The sequence below is a fragment of the Giraffa tippelskirchi genome, chromosome 6, assembly GCF_054371585.1.
Source record: "Giraffa tippelskirchi isolate mGirTip1 chromosome 6, T2T-mGirTip1v1.2.pri, whole genome shotgun sequence".
Taxonomy (NCBI): Eukaryota; Metazoa; Chordata; class Mammalia; order Artiodactyla; family Giraffidae; genus Giraffa; species Giraffa tippelskirchi.
The window spans coordinates 117,103,586-117,125,797 of NC_137280.1; the positions used below are offsets into that span (position 1 = coordinate 117,103,586).

Consider the following 22,212-nt stretch of genomic DNA (forward strand, 5'->3'; position numbering starts at 1 on the left):
TGCCCCAAATCATCGAGACTCACAGTTGTACCAAAGGGCCTCCTTCTAAAGCGGCACAAATGACTGGCAGAGCTGCTGAGAGAACATCCTTTACAAGATCCATCCTTCTTGGAAGTCTGTTTGGCTTTAATTAAAAATTTTTCCCTTCTACTGGAAATGTATCATAAACATTTCTTGTGACTGAACACATTTTAAAAAATAGCTTCCTTTGTGTTTTTGCTAACCAGACCTCTATTGCTGGACATTTCAGGGCCTCCTGATTTTTTCCCACGATACAAGTAACACTGCAGAAAACATTGCTGTACATACATCTTTGTACACATCTGATTATATCCTTATGATATATCTCTGGAAGTGGAACCTGTGGGGTTGGAGGGGCTGAAGCATTTCCGAGGCATTTGACAGATAACGTCAAGTAATTTTCCAGAAAGGTACCAATTCACACTTCCCAACAGCCCCAAATTAGTGCTGCCCATCTCACAGCTGGCACTGGGGCAGGGCCTGAGTTCTCTCCTCTTTGTTAATTTGATGATGGGAAGAAAAACATACTAAGTTTGTTACTGAACCATGAACCAAATCAAAGATGAAAACATATTTACACACACCCTAGCAAGGGAGCCTCTATCAGGACGGAATGTGTATTTTCTTTTCTAAAACATCTTTATCTGCCTGGGCCCGGTCTTAGTTGCCCCCACGTGGGATCTTCCTTGCAGCATGTGGGACATTTAGTTTTGTAAACTCTAAGCTGCGGCATGTGAGATCTAGTTCCCTGACCAGGGATGGAACCCTGGCCCCCAGCATTGGTAGCTCAGTCTTAGCCACTGGACGACCAGAGAAGTCCGCAATCTGGTATTTCCTAAAACGATGGAAAGGGAGCATCCAAATCGCTAAAGGACTGAGACACCTGCCCCCTCCCACGATATTTCCATTAATGCGGGTAAGGAGGCCATGAAGGGACCCCACTGGTCACCTCGACCTCGTTAACCCGGACTCTGATCCCCGCGGGACGGGCCAAGAGGCCACCTGTCCCTGCGTGGGCTGCACAGGTGTCCACGGCCCCAGGGACCCGCCACGTTTGACAAAACTTCCCAGAACGAGGCGGGCCGAGCAGCACAGGCTCCTGAACGGGCCACCCCGAATCCCAACTTCTGCCTTTGACATGACAGACACACTTGGAGCTGAGGTGGGGACGGGGGCCACTTGTGGGGTCGCTACGTCGCACATCTGACCGCACAGTGTCTTCACACCGACCCCACGGCGGGAAGGCGGGCCCGAGCGTGGTAGCTGCTTCCCGGGTCACCGCCCACACGAATGGGTCATTTGCGAAAACGCACGACCCCTCCTCTGGTGGACGCTGGTCGGAACCGCCGTGGCGCCTCACGTCAGGCACCTCCGGCCTTGTAAAGTTCTGGAAGGCTCTCAATGGTTCCTCCAGGGCCTCGAGGGCGGGAGGGGCCTCGAGGGCCGCGCGGACGCGACCAGGGCAGGCGGAAGGCGGCGAGGCTTGGGCCGGGAAGATGGAGGCAGCCGCCGTCGCCGCCCACCTAGCGCCAGCCATCGCGGCCCGCGCCCGTCAGTCAGCCTCGCGCGCGCGCGCCCGCCCGTCACTCTGCGCCTTGCGGGGCGGAAGGGGCGGGGCCACGACGCGAACTCGGGCTTCCCATTGGTCGACGACGGGCGGGTCTTGGCGCCGACGCCAGACTGGCCCCGCCCCCTGCCCGCGGGAGCGGCGGCGGCGGCGGCGGCGGCGGCGGCGGCGGCGCGGCGGCGGCGGCGGAGGCGGTGAGCGCGAGCGCGGGCGCGGGCGCGGGCGGTGGCGCCTGGGGTGGTACGGGTGCCACCGCCGTTAGGCCGCCGCGGCTTCCTCGCCCCCCGCACCGGGCTTTGGGACGCCGCGCTGGGGAGGCCGGGGGCCTGGTGAGCCCGGCAGGCTGCGCCCCTCGGGCCGGCCGTGGCGGCGGGGCTGGGCCTGGGGGGAGGGGCGAACCCCGAAAGAGGCTCCCCGGGGCGGTGATCCGCTCCGCCGCCGATCTCCCATTTCTGTTCATTGAACCTCTCTGCTCTCTGAACCTTTGCTCGCTGAACACCTCCTCTGCCTGAACCCCTTCCTCTGCGCCTTGAAGCCTCTCCTTTGCTTCTTGACCCCCCTCCTCCCTGCCCTGAACCCAGCCTCTGCTATCTGCACCCCCACTTCTACTCCGTGAACCTGGCTTCCTCTCTCTGAATCGCCTCCTTGCTGTCTGAATCCCCACCTCTATTGCCTGAATCCCCTTCCCCTGCTAATGGACCCACGGTCTCCTGCTGTGGTGAACCCCCCAACTTTGCACAAATGAACCCCCACCCCCAGCTCCTCTTTTCTGTCAGCAGCCAGACCAGCCTTCCTGGTTGATGTAATGACTGGCCCGCAGCTGTCCCCGTCCTTTAAGAGCAGTCGTTTTTCTCCGATTTTATTTTTTTGCGCCGGGGTCAATTGTTAGCTCCCCAAACACGGGAGGGTTGTAAGCTTTGGCCGTTTAAAACGCCTTTCTTGCCGAGGTCAGAGGCAGGCCCTCAGCACGGGGACGATTTATTCAGGAGCCTTTTAAAAACAATCTAGGCGGAACCTTTGGGAGGGAATTTGGCTGAATTTTATTTGTGAAAATAATCCAGGCGCCTCCCCAGGCATCAAGGCTAGTCATTTCTTTTTGGCACAGAGCCCCTGGGTACAGGATGATGGAATTGAACCATCTACTTGATGATCAGCCCGGCTCACCTTCGCCCTTAAGGGTTGTGGCTGCGTTGAAGCGCGAAGCAAATGATGTTATAAACCACCGTGCAAATTTTGTTGCAGGGCACATCGCGTCAGACCTTCAAGTACTTTGTTTGTGCCAAATCATTACCACTTGCCACATGAGTCTAAATCATGACGGATGCCAAGTATGTCCTCTGCAGATGGAAAAAGCGATTATGGCCCGCAAAGGTGACAGCCATTTTTCTGTAATTTCAGGAATTAGAAATGACTTTCGGGTGACAAGTAAAATCCTTATCAGGAGATACCTAGGAGTCGCTTCAGCAAAATAATTGAGTCTGAACAGTTGGTGTTCAGATCTGTTGGCACTGGTCCTTGCTCCTGGTCTAATGGGGTTTTGGTCGAGTGCTTATAAGGTTACACTTCCGAAAGTCTTTTTTTTTTTCTCACGCTTTAAAAAAAAAGAATTTTAGCAGTGTCAACTATAAAAAAGCATGTAAGGCTGTAACTCAAGGAAATTTTTGGCAAGCAGCCCTGATAGTAAATAACAGGACTGTCTCGGGGACGCTTTCCAGCAGTGTGGTGGGAAGAGGGCCAGATCTTGAGGCAAGACCCTGCTTCTGTTCTCGGTCTGCTGCTGTCCCCTCGTGCCTCAGTTTCCCTGTCTCTGCAATCCTATCTCATGTTCTTTAAGAATCATCCACTGCATTTGTGTTTATATGTCGCTACTGCTTGTCAGGGTCAGCTGTGTTTTTTGGCTTGTAACAAGGTTGTGTTTTTTTTTAACCTAGGTCCTGGCCGGAACTGAAAAGTCAGCCAAAAATAAGAGGAAAAAGGGATTTTTTCTAAACGTTCAGATACTCTCCCTAGACAAAAAGTTAAGTGTTGTGTTTTTGTAGTCCCCCTGCATGGGATTTGTGTTACCACGCCCCCCCCAGAAAAGTGAAGTCTGCTCTTAAGTCTTCTCACCTCTTTGCTTATCAGTGTGATCACAGTAACCTGAAGAGGAAAGCAACCAATTTTATTTTATGTACGTTTGGAAATTGAAGAATCTCTATCTGGTATTGATGTGCAGAGAGATCAGTACAATAATGGGATGGGTGTAAATTATATGCTGATAGACTCGTTGGGGTTCAGGTAGGCCTGTCTCCTTCCTATAGATACGTTTGTGAGACTTTCTTTCAGAAATGTGTGACAGCTCCCTGCATTCTGGGATATTTGATGTTTGAGCCTGTGCTTGTAATAAGAAAGTATTGTTTAGCATTCAGAAGGCAGATGCATGGGGGGCGCCGGGTAGCACGTTACCTCCCATGGTGGAAGGACACAGATGACTGGGGACGATTAAAATGGTCCAGGTTACGCGTTTCTGATGGGCGAATTCCCGATTCTAACTAGAGAGTGAAACAGGGTCAGCCCCTGCTCCTGCGTTGCCGGGTCCCCATCCTTCTTTCTTTAGAGCTGATCCTAAGCCTGCTTAGTCCGCAGCTCACACTTTCCCTGAGGCTGGGAAAGTAATTGAATACTCGAGTTTAAAAGGGAAGCGCATCCTTTTAAACTAAAACACACCTGCTGGGCTGTAAACAGCTTTTAGTGACATTATCATCCACTCTGGAAATCTAACAAAGGAGTTATTTGTGCAATTGAAAGTGGGATGTACCTCATAAAAGTCACAATTTGAATTCATTTTTACTCTTAAATCCAGCCAACCTTTTTCTGTCTTAAAAGGGGAAAGGGAGGGAAAAAAAGCCACATTCGCAAGGGTCCTTGCTGCCTCTAACCTCAGGCGCTTGAATTCCTGGTTGGCAGTGACTCCTGGTTTGAGTGGAAGGGTGCGAAAGAAGAAAACGAATCTGATTCTTTTGTCGTCTAAAGCAAAACACGTTTGCGAAGGTCTTGGTGGCATTGCTGGTGGCGCATAACGGGCGTCCCTGTCCCCGCAGGATTAAGGTGAAGAGCGCGGAAGTCAAGGTCCTGAGAAAGGTGCACATCGAAGACATCGCCTCTTCGTTAGGTGAGAGCGTGTTTTTCCGTCCCAGTGAGGTCTGGCAAGAGCACAGGGCGTTCAGGGAGAAAACAGACTTGGCCTTCTGGATGCGGAGCGACCCCGTTCCCCGTCTCTCCCCTTCCTACAAGGAAACGTGATTTCTCTGAACTAGAGGAGCTGCATCTGTCTGCTGTCTCTAACCTTCTAGAATCTGCCTCTCGAGCCTGTCCTGTCCTTGATGCCCCCCCACCCTGGCTGGCCAGTGACAGCAGCATCAGGGCCTGCTGGCTCCCTCCACGGCCTGCAGTGCACTTAGAAGGGGTGCGCCTCAAAAAAAGGGCAAGAGGCTTCTCCTCTTTCTGTGTGGGTTTTTTTTTTTTTTTTCGCTTATCTGTAGTAAGACACTAAAACGGTTCTGTTGTTGGTCTGGCCTCTGCCCATGGTTTAAGAAGCAGTTGGGTGTGTATTTACATTCTATTGCCCAAGCCCAGGGGAGAAAAAAGGGGTGTCACTGCCACCAGCCTTTTGGCCGTTGGTGTCTGCAGGGCTGTGGGGGCCAAGGGCAAGGGCAGGACAAGGCAGGCTGAAGTGGAGCCCTGACTCCCATTTCCTTGAGGGTCAGTGTCATAGATGAGACAGACCTGGCTAGAGTCCGGCTGAGCTTGACCCCTGGTGCACTGCCCCCTCCCAGACCCACTGGGTGCCCACCTAAGAGCTTAGGCAGGGAATTTTGTGTCTTGTGAAAAGATTGCCCAGGATCTCCCAGCAGCGACTGGGAAATAGGGTCTGTTTTCCTACGTCTTCGGGGAATGGCTTTGGCTCAGAGCAGGGTGCCCAGCTCAGGCGGCATCCACCACACTTCTCGGCCGCCTTGATTGTTTGTGCAGATCATGTTGGGGGGCTGGTGTTTGTGGGTGGTGCCTTTAATATTAAACAGGGCAGAGTCCTGTGCCGAAGGAGGTGTTATTTATGCCTGCTGAGTTCTGATATTGCGTCTGTCGTCTTGTTCAAATAAAGGGCGCCAGAGCCGCGCATGGGAATGAATGAATAAACTGTGGCAGTGGGGAGGTCAGGCCAGAATCTCTGCACCTGCGATGCCGTCCACTGGCTTTGAAATGCCCTTGCAGGGAAGTGGGGACAATTTGCTGGTCCACAAAGAGCCTTTAGGCAGCTGTTCTTACCCCCCCAACCCCCGCCGCCCCTACCCGAGAATACCCTGCCAGCAGTGTCCTTTATTTATTGACCCTGATTGAATTGAAATTGTAAGGCTGAGAGAGGATTTGAGAAATATCTGAATACATTTTGTGGGCGGTATTGTTTTGTAATCTGGAGGAGTATACCATCCCAGGCAGGGCAGGCTCAGTCAGCATCCTTTCTGGGGAAAGGAAGCCTTGTAGCCCTGAACCAGCAGCTGTGGTTTGATGCCCAAGTCCCTGTTCTGGGGAAGATGCCGGTGGGAAGCGTCAGCCCCTCTTCAGGTGTGAGAACCAGCTTTGGCGACACACCAGAGCTGGCAGGGTGTTGCTGGGCGTTGGAGCCTGGGGCCCACTCATCACCAGGCTTTGTTCCTCCTCCTCTATCCCACAGCCTCACAGGACGGGGCTCCTGCTGCGCCCCTGGAGGAGCTGGCCTACCGGCGGTCACTTCGCGTGGCTCTGGATGTCTTGAACGAAAGACAAGGGAGCTCTTCCAGGGAAGGAATGACCCCTCGGCCTCCAAGAGTGAAGCCCATGGAACCAGCCTCCTGGCCCCCCAAGCCTAGCCTTTCCCCATTGCTCCTCGAAGACACAGTGGGCAGTCCGGGGCCCACAAGGAGGGAATGCATGTCCCAGAGGCTGTCCGGCCTGCCAGCTGGTGAGGAGGATCCGGAGTGCAGAGTGGACCACAAGGAGGGGCTCAGGAGAAACGGAGGCCTGGATGCCCCAGCTGTGTGTTCAGCCAGCGGTGGCGCTCAGGACAGGGGGGCATCCAGAAAACAGCGGGCAGATTGGATGACGCCCCCCAGTAGACAGGGGAGGAACCCGGCACAGGGACCCCGCTCGGGTCAGAGAGCGGCTCCATCCTCAGAGGGAGCTGGCCAGGAAGATGGTGAGACAGGGGCCGGCCTGGCAGCCCTGTGCTCGCCTCCCGGAGGCAGGGACCTGAGTCCTCAGGATGGCTGTCCCACCCAGCGCCTGGGCCTGGACGGCGGCCAGAGGCTGAAGGCTCACATGGGTCCCCACAGCCCTGCTCAGCTCGGCCCCGCAGAGGAGGTGGCAGACACCCGGCCACTGGAGGAAGGTAAAGGCCCCAAGAGGGTGAGTCGGGAGAGGTTGGCAGTGGGTTCTCCCGTGGCCGATCCAGAGCTGGGCCCCAGATCTTAATGAGATCATTACCAGAACAGATCCTGAGTAGAGGTTTCCTGGGGCCTCTTTCTCTGTCTTTCCACCACACTCTAAGCACTTCAGCTGCCTCCCATACTCGTGTTTTTATTTTTGTTTGGCGGCAGAGGGACTGGAGGGGCACATGGTGGCCGCGGTACCGCTGTGTCTGCTCCCGGAGGATTAACTCCTTTCTCCTCCCATTGCAGAAGCCCTAATGCACTCCCGTTAAACTGGGAGGAATCTCAGAAGTGATTAACTCCCTTAAAAGGCCCCTGACTTTCTCAGGATTCCTGCGTGCGTGTGTTTTGTGTGGCTGCAGCCGTGCGCTGTGGTTTTCTCTGTTCGGATGCCTTAGCATCCCACTTAGTTTTGAAATGCTAATTTGGAGATCTTCATTTCTGCATGGCTAGGTACTGCGTTCTGCCTGCCCACACTCACTCCGGGTGTCTGCCTTTCTTCTTCCCCTTTCAAGGGGCCGCCTCCCCAGCGGTGGCAGTGAAGCAGGGACTACTACTCTTGAAGGGGGCCAGCCCCAGAGCTGCATCCTCCCCATGTGGCTGAGTGCACCCTAGGGAGGGACAGGCCCCTGGTTCGTTCATCTGCCCTCCACGTGCTTACGGCCACTCCTGCCCTGTCTTCTCTGTTGAACGTGCTTTCACCGAGCGAGGCTGTGGGCAAGTCCACGTTGCGGCAGCTTTGCTCTCTGAGCTGATGTTCAGGGATCAGGGGGTGGTGTTCCCTGGGTAAGTCCCCAGGACTGTGACTGGTAAGGTCTGATCTATCCTTGTTGGCAGCCCTGCCATCATCTGAAGAGTTTGTGGAGCCGAGCGCTGTGAACTCTCTCCTGGAGGAGGACGAGGATGATGAGGAGCCCCCGAGAATCCTGCTGTATCACGGTGAGTGACTGGCACCTTCCTGGGGTGAGGTCCCTGACGTCCCTGTGTCCTGGGGAAGGTCTCTTCGCTGTTTGGCTTTTGTCTTGAACCCAGACCTCACAGAGGGAGCCCTGGCTCCCCTCTTTCAAGCACAAACACGTGCAGGGGGTGGGGGAGGCTCCCAGGACGCCAGGGCCCAGCCTTGCTGCTGTCCCCTCGGAGGGAATGGCAGAGGGCAGCCAAATGAATAGATGGGCTCTGTCGCCACCGTTGGGTGTGGCCTGGTGCTGCCTCTCAGCCCTCCAGAGCAGTGTCCGCACAGCAGGGTTGGGCGCCCCCCCCTCCGCCCCGGCACTGAGCAGTGCACAGGTCAGCTGCCCTGTTCTCCCGGGAAGGGGTTGGATACAGGCCCAGGCATCCAAGCCAACCATGAGCGGAAAGTTAGTTACCTTGAACTAAACAGTTGAGGACTGGCTTCAGTTTTCCAGTCACCCATTAACCATTCGTCTTATAGTCTAGTTTTGTTTTGTTTTTTAATCTTTTTAGCCTGAAATATTTGTGCATTCAGAGACCGTGGCCCTAGCTGCATGGGGCGGTCTGGGGGCCCTTCCTGCCTGGCTGGAGGCTGACCTGCTTTCTCGGGTATTTCCCATGGGCTCTTCCGATTGTTCTCATGGTGGCTGGTCATCCTTTACTGGGAGGGACAGTGGTGAGGGGGTTCGCTCACCAAGCGCTCCCCCGCTGTTGGGGGTCTGGATGCATCCAGCCTTGGTGCCTGCAGTGCGTGGGCTCCTGGGGCATCACTGGGGTCAGTTCCTGTGGGCACAAAAAGGGCGCCGTACCTTCCTGCGGAGGGCATTTCTGTCCCCCTGGGGGTCACTCAGCCCCCAGAGGCCCTAGAGTCAGCTCCTTTCTCCTGCTTTTGTCTTCCTGGTTGCTGGTGTTTGGATTGACTGCACCTGTGACTGTTGTCCTGGGGGGCCCTGTGCTCCTCCTGAGGGTGACCAGCTCTCCACTTGTGCCCCAGGCATCTCCCCTTCCTTCATCACAGCCCCCCATCCCTCAAAGCTCTTCCTATTGTCAGATGCTGCAGCTCGGCCATGAGACTCACTCTGGGGTCTGCGAGCCGCCTCTGTTCCCTGCTTGCTTTTGTTACCTGGTTTTTTAACGTTGAATTATTTATTTGTTGGGGGTTTTTTTTTTTTTTGGTTGAGGATGTAGTTAAATTTTGTTCAGAAATCATTTGTAGTTACCTTATGATTATTTAAATAGTTCTTCTTTTTTTTTCCCCCCACTTTTTAAAGCCTCCAGTTTCTCGGATGAGCTTCTCAGAAATTTACTCCCTGTGTGGGGTGCTCACTGTGTGCCACGGTCTCCTTTCTGTTTATGTACTACGTTTAAAAAGTGCTTTGCCCTGGAGTAATCTGAGACTCAGAAAAATTGCAGAGGTGGCACTGCGCCCCTGCTTCTACACGCGTGGTCCCCACCAGGAAATCCACGCGCACCCCAGCTGCTGGTGTCCAGCACTTAGGTTCCAGGGTCAGGAATACACCCTGCCCTCCCGACTCTCAGGTCTGTCACGGGAACCACGTTAACACTGGGCTTGAGCAGCGTCTCTGTGGTTGTTTTTCTCAAGGAGCTTTGTCTGATGCTCGATATGGATCTAACACGTCTCTTTTTTGTTTTTTTCTTTCCTTTAAATTCTAGAACCACGTTCATTTGAAGTAGGGATGCTAGTCTGGCATAAATACCAAAAATACCCCTTCTGGCCGGCCGTGGTAAGAACACCCCTCTGCTTCCCGCTCGGTCAGTTGGTTCCCTGAGGGGGCAGCCCAGGGTGCCCCATTCTAGACACTGGGCCCAGGCAGGGTTTTCACTGTTGTTGCTGGTGAAACGGTGGGTCAGTGAGCAACAGTGTAGAGATGAGTTCACCTAAGCAAGGGGTCTCAGCCTCCTGGCACTGCTGAGAATGAACCTAGTAGGTCAGGTTTTCACCAAGCAGCTTTAGAAAGTCCGGCTCTGGAAAAATGCCCGTTATTTGTTCGTTTTAAATATTGTACATTTGAGTTTTTTAGTTTGTAGGTTAGGGTGGGGGTCTGCCACATGTGTAATCGCAGTTGTTTGAGGTTCTGGCTGTACCCTCAGTGGGATGGACACCTTTAAACATGGTTGTACCTCCTCCAAGTGCCCAAAGGGTGCACACGGTGGGTCAGGTGGAAAGTTTTTGAGCCAAGAGCACCACCCGCCTGCCTTTGCCCCTTCTATTTCCACCTGAATTTATCCCGTGTCCTTTTCCAGCAGGGACAGGATTCTCAGGATTCTAGCTATAGGTCTTTAATTTGGGGAAGAGGCAGTGAATCGGAAGGTCTCTGCCCTGTGGAGCAGCTTTCTTTGCTGCAATGAGTCTCGGCTCACGCGGTCAGCATGGCCTCCGGGCACGTGACTGGCAGTCTTGGGAAGGAAGGGATTAAACCTGCGTGGTGTCTGTGGAAAAAGCTTGGCCGTGCAGGTGAACCTGGCTCCCCTACAGCTCCCCGGCAGTTGGGACCTGACCATCGGGGCCCCTCCCCTCCCTCCAGCACTTGCTTGCTGGAGGTGCCGTGTCCCACTGTGGTTGGCAGCCTTCTCCATGCCCCTCCCTGTTCACCAGTTCCCGGGGGAGCTTTTCGTTAACCGGGGCCAGCACTGTAAATGCCCAGTGAGTACAGGAAATGGGGGAGTCAGGCCAGCCACCCCCCAGCTGTGGACCTCCCCAAGCTTGCTTTGCTTGTCCCCCAGAATGAGGAAGAATACGCCCTGAGCCTGAAGAGACTCAGCGGGAGGAAGGGCGCTCACAGTGGCTGTGGATCCTCTTTTATAAAACTGACCAGAACCCACCCCACCCCTTTCTGCTCAGCTGTAACAGTGCTGGGAGCCGGGTAGCACTTGCTGAGCATTTCCTGGTGTCAGCTGTGCCCTGGTCACCCCGGGCCAGCCACCTTTCTTGTCACACACTCGACAGGGTGACACTGAAAGTGTTGAAAACGCAAACACAGCCTCTTGGGTCCTGGGTGCTGGACACCTTGTGTTCTTGGGTCTGCCTGCAGGTCAAGAGCGTCAGGCGGAGAGATAAGAAGGCGAGCGTGCTCTTCATCGAAGGGAACATGAACCCCAGAGGGAGAGGGTAAAGCACAGTTATCTGCTCTGCCCAGTGCTCCAGGTTGGGGGGCCCTAAGGTTGACCCCCAATGGAGCACCCCCACAAAGGCTGTATTGAGACACCTGGCCAGACAGTCAGGTTTTCCAGACTGCTTGTTGGCTTCCAGAATCAGCCCTGCCGGACGGCCATGGGCCCCCACAAACCACAGCACAGTTCGCTCCCTGAAGGCCTGTGAGCAACGCCCTGCCGGGTAACCATTCGGTAACCCCCACAGACCTTTATCATGGGACAGAAGCACCGTCTGCCCAGAGCCGGTCCTAGAAACACCCCACTGCCAAGGTGGGGGGCCTAGGGACCCCTGGAGGTACACTTGAGCCCAGGCCTGGCTCCCTGGGGCCTCCTCCCCCATGAGCAGGGCTCTCCCAGAGGAGGGGGGCTTTTGGGTCGTGAGGTAGCACCAGTCCCGTTAATCTCTGCTCTCTGCTCCTAGTATCTCAGTGTTGCTCCGACGACTGAAGCACTTTGACTGCAAAGAGAAGCAGGCACTTCTGGTGAGTGGGTGGTTCCTTGTGCTGCTCTGAGCTGCTGGCTTGGTGGTTGGTAACCCTGTCCCCATGTGTACCTTCAGACAGTGGCCATCCCGGGAGTGGCACTTGGCCCCGGCTGCTCTGCTGGAGGTCATCACCCTAAAGTCTCAGCTTCCAGGGAGGCTGCCCACCATTCCCCCTGACCCTGTGCAGGGTGGCTGTTTGGTAGTGGACAGGGTGCCCCCTGGAGGGGAGGTGGTAGGGCTCAGGCTGAGGCCGAGGGCTCTGAGCTGCTGCCCCCAGATGGGGCCATGATTCTGTGCACCGCATTCCTCAGGGAGGCTGCCCCATGGCCCTGTGACCAGCCCGCCTATGCCCCGGGAGCTGGTGCAGGCAGAGCACCGTGTCTAATTTGAGATAGCTCTTTGTGTCAGCTCCACCTTGATGCCAGTGTCTGCTTGGCCCAGACAGCGGGTTCAGGCTCTGTATGGGATGAGGCTTCCCTGCTTGGGAAGCAGTGTCTTGGCCATGGTCAGTGAGCTAGGGCCTGGGGTGTATGGGGGCTGTTTGGAAGGTCGACACCTATGTGGAACCCATCCTTGGGCTTTCAGGAATGATGGTGGGGGGCAGGAGGAGAGCAGGAATTGAGGTTAAGATCATGTGCATTAAATACCGGGAAGACGCCTGGGTTTGCAAAGATGGCATGTGGTCCGTAAATGACCTGGTGTCTGGGCATCCCTGGCCATTCTCCTGTTTCCTGGAAACAGACTGTGGGAGTGGCTGCCTGTCCTGGGGCCAGACCCCAGTTGTCCCAAGTGCCTGTCAGCGAGCCTGGCCACGGCCCGAGCACTCTCCTCACCCCAAGCTGCCTGCCTGCTTCCATCAGACACCTGTGGGTCTTGGGCTGGCCTCACTGGTCCTCCTAGCTCAGGGGTCTCCCACCCTGGGGGAAGCACCCTTCTCCCACCAACACTCTGGGGGAGTGTTTGTTTGGAGTCACAGGCACAGAGGCTTCTCCTGTGGGCTTGGTCTCACGCACCCTAGGTCCCCTCTGTCTGCTGGCCCATCGGCTGCAGCAGTGTAGGGTCTCTCCGTTCCTGTTCTCAGGTCTGTGCTTCTCTCTTGGCCCTGAGGGCTTGGCTCATGAGTGACCGTTTTCTGAGCAGCCCCAGCCTCAGACGTGCCTCGAGAGTCCCGCTCAGGTTCCTTCCTGGCCGAGGGACTGAGGACACAGGACGAGGGAGGCACTGCCTGTGGCCTTCTGCTGACAGCCGCCGTCTGGGTCTCATTGCAGGATGAGGCAAGGGAGGACTTCGCCCAGGCCATCGGCTGGTGTGTCTCCCTCATCACTGACTACAGGGTCCGGCTCGGTGCGTGGGGCTGGGGCGGTGGTGGGGGCTTCCCTTCATGCCCCAAGGGCGAGCACAGCCTGGCCCTCAGGTGGGCTTCTCTCTGAGAAGCCTAGCTAATGTCCATTCTGGGTCCGAACAGGACAGTTTCCTTTGAATGCAGGCGGTTTCCATCCACGGGGCTCGTTGCCCGGGGCGGGGTAGGGGTGCTCTGCCTGGTCCTGATCGCAGTCAAGATGTACACCTGGCAGACAACCTGGTACCGTCAGTCCTGTGTAACTGGCTCCCCTCCTGCCCTTGCAGGCTGTGGCTCCTTCGCCGGCTCTTTCCTGGAATACTACGCAGCTGACATAAGTAAGTCCGCCAACTCCCCCAAAGCAGGACTTGCTTCCTGGCCCTCGAGAAGTGGCAGTTTCTCTGTCTGATCTCTGGATGGGGTGTGCAGTGGGCAGTGCGTCTCAAGCCTGAGGCTGACTGTACAGCCACCGCCGGGTCTCCAGGCCCCACAGAACCCCCCGCTAAGGGGCGCCTACCTGCTGTCTGTACTCGTGGCCACTCACCAAGTGTGCAGAGCTGGGGCATCTGGGTGGCTCCTCACCTCTGCCTCGTCCTGGGCATTTTCAGTGGCACTGGTCCTTATGGAGCAGTGCAGATGAGCTGATGCTGGTTCTGTGGGGTGGGTGGTGGGGGGCAGAGCTGGGAAGGGCGGCGAGGGTCCTGTGGGGGTTCCTGCCCAGGTGGGGTGTCCTGGCCCTTGCCCACATGGTTGCTGAGGGCGCCCAGTTAGGGGAGGCTGTGCGCTTCCTTCACAGGCTCCCCCGTCCGCAAGTCCATCCAGCAGGATGTCCAGGGGACGAGGTTCCCCCAGCTGAGCGGGGGAGATCTTGAGGAGCCTGTGGCTGGGAGCCCACAGGGCAGGAGGCCAGCCTACAGGAAGGTGCTGCCCGACCGCTCGCGGGCTGCCCGGGACCGGGCCAACCAGAAGCTGGTAGAGTACATTGTGAAGGCGCGGGGTGCCGAGAGCCATCTGCGGGCCATCCTAAGGAACAGGAAGCCGTCCCGGTGGCTGAAGACCTTCCTGAGCTCTGGCCAGTACATGACCTGCGTGGAGACCTACCTGGAGGACGAGGAGCAGCTGGACCTGGTGGTCAAGTACCTGCAGGGCGTGTACAAGCAGGCGGGCTGCCAGCTGCTGGCACGTGGGCACGGAGACGGTATCCGCTTCATCCTGGACGTGCTACTGCCTGAGGTGAGTGGCCGGCGGGCCCTCTGCGCGTGGGGTGTGTATGTGAGGAAGGTCTCCCAGGGCGTGCAGGGGGGTGGAGGGGCTAGGTGTTGTTCTCCAGGAACCTTCCCTGAACCTGGTGCCACCTGAGCCTCAGTTCAGAGGGGGCACTGCCAGATGGGAATAGAATGTGTGGGACTGTATCAGAAGGCTCAGGAACACTGAGCTTTGTAACGGCAGAGAATTTCAAGTGTGTTAAAAAATAAAGCAGTGCTGTGAACCCTCATGTGTCCATTCCCATCTGCAGCAGTGGCCTTGCTCCATATGCTCCTTCAGCCCCTTCTTCTGGACACACTTTAATGTGAGTGTAGGAAGGGTGACCCTGCCCCCTGGGGACACTGGGCACGTCTGAGGTTGTCACAAGTTGGGTGCTCCTGGCACGGAACAGGACACTGCTCCACCCCCTACAGCCCAGGACGGCCCCATGTCAGCCGTGCCCAGATGAGTGAGGGACCCTGGTTGGAACGAGAAGGACTTTCTAAGAATTTTGAAGTAATTGCAATACTCTTTCACCTGGAGAAACTAACAGTGATCCTGTGATTCCAGACATCTAATGTGTATTCAACTTACCACTTGGTGTTTTTTTGTTTGTTTCGGTTAACTCAGATTTTTACAGTTGCTCTTTGTTTGGCAGCCTGCCTTTTTTGGGAGGTGGGGGGAGGCACTGCTTATCTTGCTTGTGGAATCTTAGTTCTTTACCAGGGATTGAACCTCAGCCTTGGCAGTGAGAGCACCGAGTCCTAACCACTTGGCTCCAGGGACATCCTGGGTCCTGCTTTTCTCTGCTTTGAGTGCCATGAACTCTCATCTTGTCGATTTCACTTGGGAGCCTCACTGGGAGCAGAGATTTCGCAGATGGTGTACACGTGTGTGAGCCCGGCTCTGGGAGGGCCCTGGCAACTGGACTGTCCACCTTTGCGGTCTTCTCCAAGCCTGGTGTGAGTGGCCACGCACGGCCCAAGCCTGACCCGCTCTGCCTTTTTGCAGGCCATCATCTGCGCAATCTCAGCGGTAGACGCGGTGGACTACAAGACGGCTGAGGAGAAGTACATCCGAGGACCGGCGCTGAGCTCCCGGTAGGTGGGCCACACACTGTGTCCCAAGGGCTCTGTCTCTCCCTGCGGGTGGCTGGGCCTTGGGGCCGCTGGTCCAAGTGGGCAGAGCTGGGCCCACCTCGTCCAAACTCATCCTCTGGGCTGACGTCCACATCCTCCTTGTCCTCCCCCGTCACCTTGCTGCCACGGCTGTTTGAGGAAACCGTGAGATTAAGCAGCAGCTGCCGCCTGCCGTCCCTGGCTGGCAGGAAGAATGTAGTGATCAAGATGTTCCTCTGCATCCATGGTGAGCTGCCCCGGGCTGGCCTCCCAGCCCCTAATCCTGGCTCTGGGCTGGCTGCCAGGCTGGCTGGGAGCAGGCCGGCCGCGTGGCCCTGACAGGCTGAAGACTCAACTAGGGTCTTGGGCCAGGGCCGAGCAGGCGCTCACAGTGGAGTCTGTCCCCGGTCTCAGCGGTCAGCTGGCCACCCTTGTAACTGCATAGAGAGAAGGTGCTCCCGGAGACTGAGGTCCAAGTGGCCCCTCCCCAGCCAGTGCCTCCCTCATGCTCAGGCTCCAGTCAGAGGGCGTCCTGCCTCCACAACCCAAGCAACTGCACACGTCCCGGGGCCATGGGGGGCTGTGGGCTGCACCAGTCACTCTCTGCTGCCTCGGGGACACGGTCCAAGCGGCTGAGCCTGGGCGGCCAGGGTTCCATTGGGCTGGGTTTCAGTTGTCCAGCGGGTCCATCCCAGTGCACCCACCTCCCCCCGTCTTCTCACACCATAATTGAGTTTAGATTCTTACGCATAGGCCATTGAACCTCGACACAGAGACAAGGCCAGGTCTCCTTGTGGTGGGGTCCTTAGGCTGCCGTGTCCCATTTCCCTCAAGGGCATCCCCCTCAGGATCACGTTTTCTTGTTTAGCCTGAGAGGAGCGGCCAGTCAACTACCTGTTAATGTAATTTTTTTAATAGATGGTCACTTAAGGACAACTTGATACTTCATCTTCTTTTCTTTGTAGTTTATTTTTTTTCCATTGTGGTGAAATATACATAATATTCACCACCTTCCCTACTTTTAAGCATACATCCTAGTAGCATTAAGCTCATTCACGTTGTCGTGTAGCATCTGCGCCATCTCCAGGACACTCTCCCCAAACTGAAACTGTGTCCCCACTAAACACTCACTTCTTGTTTAATGGATAATGGGGGTTGTTTGTTTTTAACAGACATGTAGTTAATTTATAATATTATGTTATTTTCAGGGAAACAGCAATTCAGTTATGTATGTATGTTTGTGGGTATGTCTTTTTTTTTTCAGGTTCTTTTCATTCGAGTTTGTTAGAAGATACTGAGTGTATTCTCTGTGCTTTATAGTTAATCTTTGACGTTTATTCTATACATAGCACTCTGCATCTGTTAATCTTAAACTCCCAATTGATCCTTTCCCCAACCCTTCCCCTGTGATAACCATAAGTTTGCTGTCTGTCTGTGAAGTCTGTGTTTTGTAAAGAAGTTCTTTTGTGTCATATTTTAGACTCCACACATAAAGTGATTGTATTTGTCTTTCTGCATCTCATTTATTTCATTTAGCATGGAAATTTCCCTGATGGTTGGGACAGCACTCTCTCTCTGCTGGGATCAGGTTCCATCTGTAGCTGGCAACTAAGATCCAGCACAGCATGCTGTGTGGCACAAAAAAAACACCCAAAACTACAATATTTCACTTAGTATAATAATCTCTAGTTGCATCCATGTTGCTACAAATGACATTGTTTTATTCTTTTTCATGGCTGAGTAGTATTCCATTGTGTGTGTGTACACATCTTCATCCAGTCATCTGTTGATGGACATTTAAGTTGCTTTCATGCGTTAGCTGCTGTCAGTAGTGCTGCTGTGAACATTGGGATGCATTTATCTTTTTGAACTATAGTTTTATCTGGATATTTGTCCAAGAGTGAGATTGCTGGATCATAAGGCAACTCTATTTTTAATAATTTTGAGGGGAGCCTCCATCCTGTTCTCTACAGTGACTGCACCAGTTTACATTCCCACAAACAGTGGAGGGTTCCCTTTTCTCCACACTGTCTCTAGCATCTGTTATTTGTAGACTTTTTAACAGTGGCCATTCTGACCAGTATGAAGTGACACCTCATTGTAGTTTTGATTTGCATTTCTCTAATAATGAGTGATGTTGAGCATCTTTTCATCTGCCTTTTGGCCATCTGTCTTCTTTGGAGAAATGTATATATAAGTCCTCTCCATTTTTCAATTGGGTCATTTGTCTTCTGGTTATGGAGTGGTATGGGTTGTTTGTATGTTTTTTGGTTATGGAGTGGTATGACCTGTTTGTATATTTTGGGGATTAAGCCCTTGGCAGTCACATCATGTGCAAATATATTCTCCCAGTCTGTAAGCTGATGGTTTCCTTTGCCATGCAAAAGCCTGTAAGTTTGATTAGGTCCCATTTGTTTATTTCTGCTTTTATTTCTGTTGCCTTGGGAGACTGTTGACATTTATTAAAACACAATTACTGAGTAAAGTGAAGTGATCTCCTTTTGTTTTTGCAGGGAAAAAGAAATATTTGATAACCAGCTCCTAGAAGAACGGAATCGGCGATGCTGAAGCAAGCGGTGGCAGTGCTCCATGCCTGTGCTCTGGGGGCCGGGCCGGCGGTTTACCTCCTTCTGTCTGCGCGTTCTATTTTCCTGGCTCTTGTGGAAGGTATACTTCCCAACAGGCTTTTAAAGAACAGAAACACATTATTATTATTATTATTATTTTTAACTTCACGTCATTACCTGTGACTGTACTGCATAGGTTCATAGAAGGTGCACATTTGTTTTTTTATGTTAAAAAGCATTGTATCTGACATTCAACAGGAGTTTTAAAGACATACGAGTGTGCTGCTCCTGGCACATCAGTGTATTTTTCCGTTTGTTTCCCTCCTCTGTGCGGTTCCTCTCACATCGGCTCCTGAGTTTGCTGTGCCTCTGTTCTGTGTTTTTGAGAAAACCAGGTGTTTGTGAGAGACAGACCAGAGACCTGCTGCCGTCTGCACTCTCACCTCGGCTGGCACTCGGGCAGGGGAGAGGTGGACCTTGAACCTCTCTGGCCACTTCCTCCTCAGTCCCTCTGCGGGTTTCTCCACCCAGCCCACTCCTGGGCCAGGGTGACAATCCCTAGTGGTCATTGCTCCCATCCAGCCTGGCCAAGGTCACTGTGTGTGTGGCCTGGGCTTTGGGGTCGTGGCCTGGCATCTGCGGAAACCAGCCCTTTGTCCTAAAGCCAGAGCATGGATAGGTCCCCTGCCACCTGAGGGTCCCAGGCTAGGGGCCCCCACTTTGGAGACAGTTGCTTGAAGGCTGGGTCCTCAGTGTGGTCACACAAATTCTATACACCGCAGATTATTCTAAGCTGACACGGAGCTGCTTGTGGAAGGAGACAGCCAGGTCCCCACTGTGATGGCTGCACTGCAAAGTCTGAGCCCAGCCAGTGGGGAGAGGTTCTTGTGGGGGTTGGGGGGGTGGAGGGGTGAAGAAGTGAGCCCTAACCAGAGTGGGGTGGTCCAGGAGGAAGGAGGTACAGCCATCACTGCAGACACTGGGCACCGGCATGTGACTTCTCTGCTGGTTTTGCGTGACCCTGAGCAGAGGTGCAGCCGCTGGCCCAAGGTCCGGCTGAGCCACCCTCCAAGGAGACCCCAGGGGTGTCCTGGCTGGGCTGGCTTGGAAGGACTCATCCGCTTTTGGAAGGTCCTTTGACACTGAGCCTTCTTGAAGCGGGTCAGGGTGGAGAGCAGTACGCTCTTGTGGGCAGGGGACCACGTGAACTATTCCATTGCCGTCGGGTATTTTTATATATCTGTGTTCTGAGCTCTGCTTGTGAGCTCTGCTTGTGGAACTGAACTGTTGAGACTGGAATTAAAGGCCATTTTGCAGCCCTGCTTATTCTTTTCTGGGACCCACCTGCACCCCACCATGTGCAGGCACTCATGCAGCCACACTGTCCCCAACAACTGCTTCTTGAGGCCCATACCCCCCTGGGGAGGGGGTTCCCACACCAGACCGAGTACAGCAGGTGTCTATAGATGTGCTGTGCTGTGCTGAGCAGATGTGCTGGGGGCTTCCGCCCCCCCATGCTCTCCCCACCCAGTGCCTCAGCTCTCACTGTCTTGGGTTCTGTGGATTCTGAGCGTGTTTGTCTTCAAGTTTTGTCCTGCATCTACCAGGGCAGGCAGTGGTGGGTGGGACCTGCTGATGCCTCCAGGTGGCATTGGGCAGCAGTGAGAAAGCTGGAGCCAGCTGACCTAACTGGCTCGCCAGGTGAGGGATGTTCAGAAGGGCCTGGCAAGTGGCCCCAGCTCCCCGGGGAAGTCAGCACACTGACTGCTTCTGAAGCATCAAGAAGACGCACCCAGCACAGGAGTGCAGGCAGGAGCCCCCACCAGCTGGCCTGTGGCCTCCTGTATCCCTGTCCTCCAAAGCCCCAGATTCCCTGCGCCCCCCTCACCTGCTGTCCCCCATCAGCCATCCTGGGCTCCAGTCAGCTAGGGACAGCTTCCTGCGCCTCTGCACGGCCACCTTGCTGCCCCCACGTCTGGTCATCTCCCACCTGGTCACACTCACGGTCCGCCCTCCCTGACCCTCCTTCCACCCAGACCCCAGACCTCATCAGTACGCTCTTCCTACATTTGCTTCAACTGTCTGGCTCCAGCCCAGATGGCGTGAGGGGCGATCAGACCCCCAATGGAAGGAGCAGCACATTTCAACAAAACTGCTTCCTGGAGGGGAGTTCCCTGTGTTCACTTGGGTACCTCTTCAAGCCCATCATCATTTATTTGGGAAATTGATTAAAACGAGGAGTGCCGGGCACACGCGTGCATGCTGAGAATCTCAAATCAGCTATGCATGTCTGGGCAGTGTGGTCAGGGCCTCTCATCCCTGAGGCGGGGCTTCTCCCTCCTGGCTTTCTGGTCAGGGCACCCCCTGCCCCAGCCCCTGCTCGCCGTCCTCCCCCCCTGCAGCTTCCCTCCACCTCTGGCCCCTCTGCCTTCCTCCCTGCTCCTCCTCTATCCCTGCTTCCCCTCTTCTTCCTCCCTCCTCCCTGCCTGCCCTCTGTGTACTCCCTGCCCTGTCAGACCTGCTTCTGGTGGGTTGCCCGTTTGAAGGTTTTCCCTGGACGCCTCAGGATCCTGATCCAGACTCTTCCCCTCCCCATCCAGCTCCTATCTGAGTTATCCAGCCCTGCATCAGCAGTGAACCTGGCCCCTGCTGGCCAGAAACTACATTCTCCTGTGCGCCACTCTGTGATCTCAGGAGGACTCCGGCTGGGGCTGCACCATCTGAAGGCTTGGGTGGGGCTAGGGGCTCGGCTCAGGTGCCTGGCTCACGGGACTAGGACGTGAGGAGAAAACAGGAGCCTAAAAAAGCCGTGACATGATCATGTTGGCGATATATCCACATTGATTCCTGAGTCGTGGACCTGAGTGTAAGATATTAGCAATAGGGGACACTGGGTGTTGAGCATAGCAAGCTCTGTACTATGTTCACAACTTTTCTCTGAATCAACAGTTTATTTATTTATGGCTGTGCTGGGTCTTTGCTGTGTGTGCTTTTCTCTAGTTTCAGGAGCAGGGACTATTCTCTAATTGCAGTGTGTGGTCTTATCACTGCAGTGACTTCTCTTGCTGCTGAGCACAGGCTCTAGGGCCCCCTGGCTCAGTAGTTGTGGCTCTTGGGTGCTAGAACACAGGCTCAAGGGCTTAGTTGCTCCAGGGCATGTGGGATCTTCCTGGACCAGGGATTGAACCTGTAACACCTGCATTGACAGGTGGATTCTTTACCACTGAGCCACCAGAGAAGCCTCACCCCACCACCACTACCTTAAAAAAATTTTTTTTTACTTATTTTTGGCTGTGCTGGGTCTTCATTTTTTTTTTTTAATTAATTAACTTCTTTGGGTTTATTTAAATTTAAAAAACAAAAATCCAGCTCCACAGCCTGGCCAGTCGTGGGAACTGAGGACTTGTAGGGTTCCCCTCGGCCCCACCCGCTCTTTACTCCTGCATGTGCTGGAGATGGATGGTGACGGCGGCCACAGCCCACCTGCCCCTGCCCCTGCCCGGACCTCGATCGCCAGGCTCTCCGACACCCCTGGGCTGGTCCCTGCTCGCCAGGAGGAGCCCTGCTGCTCACCTGAGTTCCCCGTTTGAGCGTCAGTTTCCCTATATGTAAAATGGGTAGAACAGGTGCCGCACAGGATTGTCACAATTAAATCACATAGAAGGGACTTCCCTGGCAGTCCAGAGGTAGATAGAGTCTGCCTGCCAATGCAGGAGTCATGGGTTGGATCCCTGGTCGGGAAGATCCCACATGCCTCAGAGAAACTAAGCCCCTGCGACACAACTACTGTCCCGCTCTGCGAAAACACAGAAAAGCCTGTGCAGCAGCAGACTCAATGAAGCCAAATATAAATACTTAACTTTAAAAACACACACACACACATCGGAGACAAAGGTGTTTTTGCAAACTCCCCTTTGCCGCTCTTGGTGTTCAGCAGTGTTTCTTTTTACAATTAGCATTCGTTCTAATCCTACCACTTAAAATACATTGGAAATCGAAGTGGGAGGAGGCGGTGCTTTGGGGCTGGAATCACAGTTTTGGGGATTGGCGGGACGGGGCGTGGGGGGGGGTGTCGGGTTTGAGGCCTTTTTCAATTCAAGCCCTCCCGCGTTGGCATAAGCCAATGTCAACATCCACACATTCTTGGTAAACGAGCTGGGAGCAGCTGGATCAGCTCTGAGTCAAAGAGAAGGCTGATGCTGGCAGCGCCAAAACCCTTGCCGAAACCCGGGGTCGAACCAGGGACCTTTAGATCTTCAGTCTAACGCTCTCCCAACTGAGCTATTTCGGCAGGATACCAGG

General features: G+C 54.6%; 1 protein-coding gene and 1 non-coding gene across 15 annotated transcripts; one reads left to right on the top strand and one right to left on the bottom strand.

Moving 5' to 3' along the window:
- Positions 1–1,611: 1,611 nt before the first annotated feature.
- PWWP3A (PWWP domain containing 3A, DNA repair factor) lies at positions 1,612–19,226 on the top strand. Of its 14 annotated transcripts, none has more exons than XR_014057188.1 (15): positions 1,801–1,917; positions 2,831–2,959; positions 3,520–3,605; positions 4,669–4,739; positions 6,300–6,992; positions 7,870–7,971; positions 9,658–9,728; positions 11,037–11,113; positions 11,255–11,338; positions 11,579–11,639; positions 12,910–12,985; positions 13,268–13,318; positions 13,777–14,213; positions 15,237–15,590; positions 17,857–19,226. XR_014057188.1 is itself a non-coding variant. In XM_081502504.1 (15 exons), the coding sequence occupies exons 5-15, from the start codon at positions 6,413–6,415 to the stop codon at positions 17,909–17,911; spliced, it is 1,683 nt and encodes a 560-aa protein (XP_081358630.1). In that variant the 5' UTR covers positions 1,801–1,917; positions 2,831–2,959; positions 3,520–3,758; positions 4,535–4,739; positions 6,300–6,412; the 3' UTR covers positions 17,912–19,226. The 14 variants fall into 14 exon arrangements, 12 of the variants coding, with proteins under 12 accessions (XP_081358626.1, XP_081358630.1, XP_081358629.1 ...); XM_081502504.1 differs by having other exon boundaries at positions 3,520–3,758; positions 4,535–4,739; positions 15,237–15,325; XM_081502503.1 differs by having other exon boundaries at positions 4,601–4,739; positions 15,237–15,325.
- A 2,902-nt stretch (positions 19,227–22,128) lies between these two features.
- TRNAF-GAA (transfer RNA phenylalanine (anticodon GAA)) lies at positions 22,129–22,201 on the bottom strand. Its single transcript has one exon. It is a non-coding gene; the product is annotated as a tRNA-Phe (tRNA).
- Between the last annotated feature and the right edge of the window lie 11 nt (positions 22,202–22,212).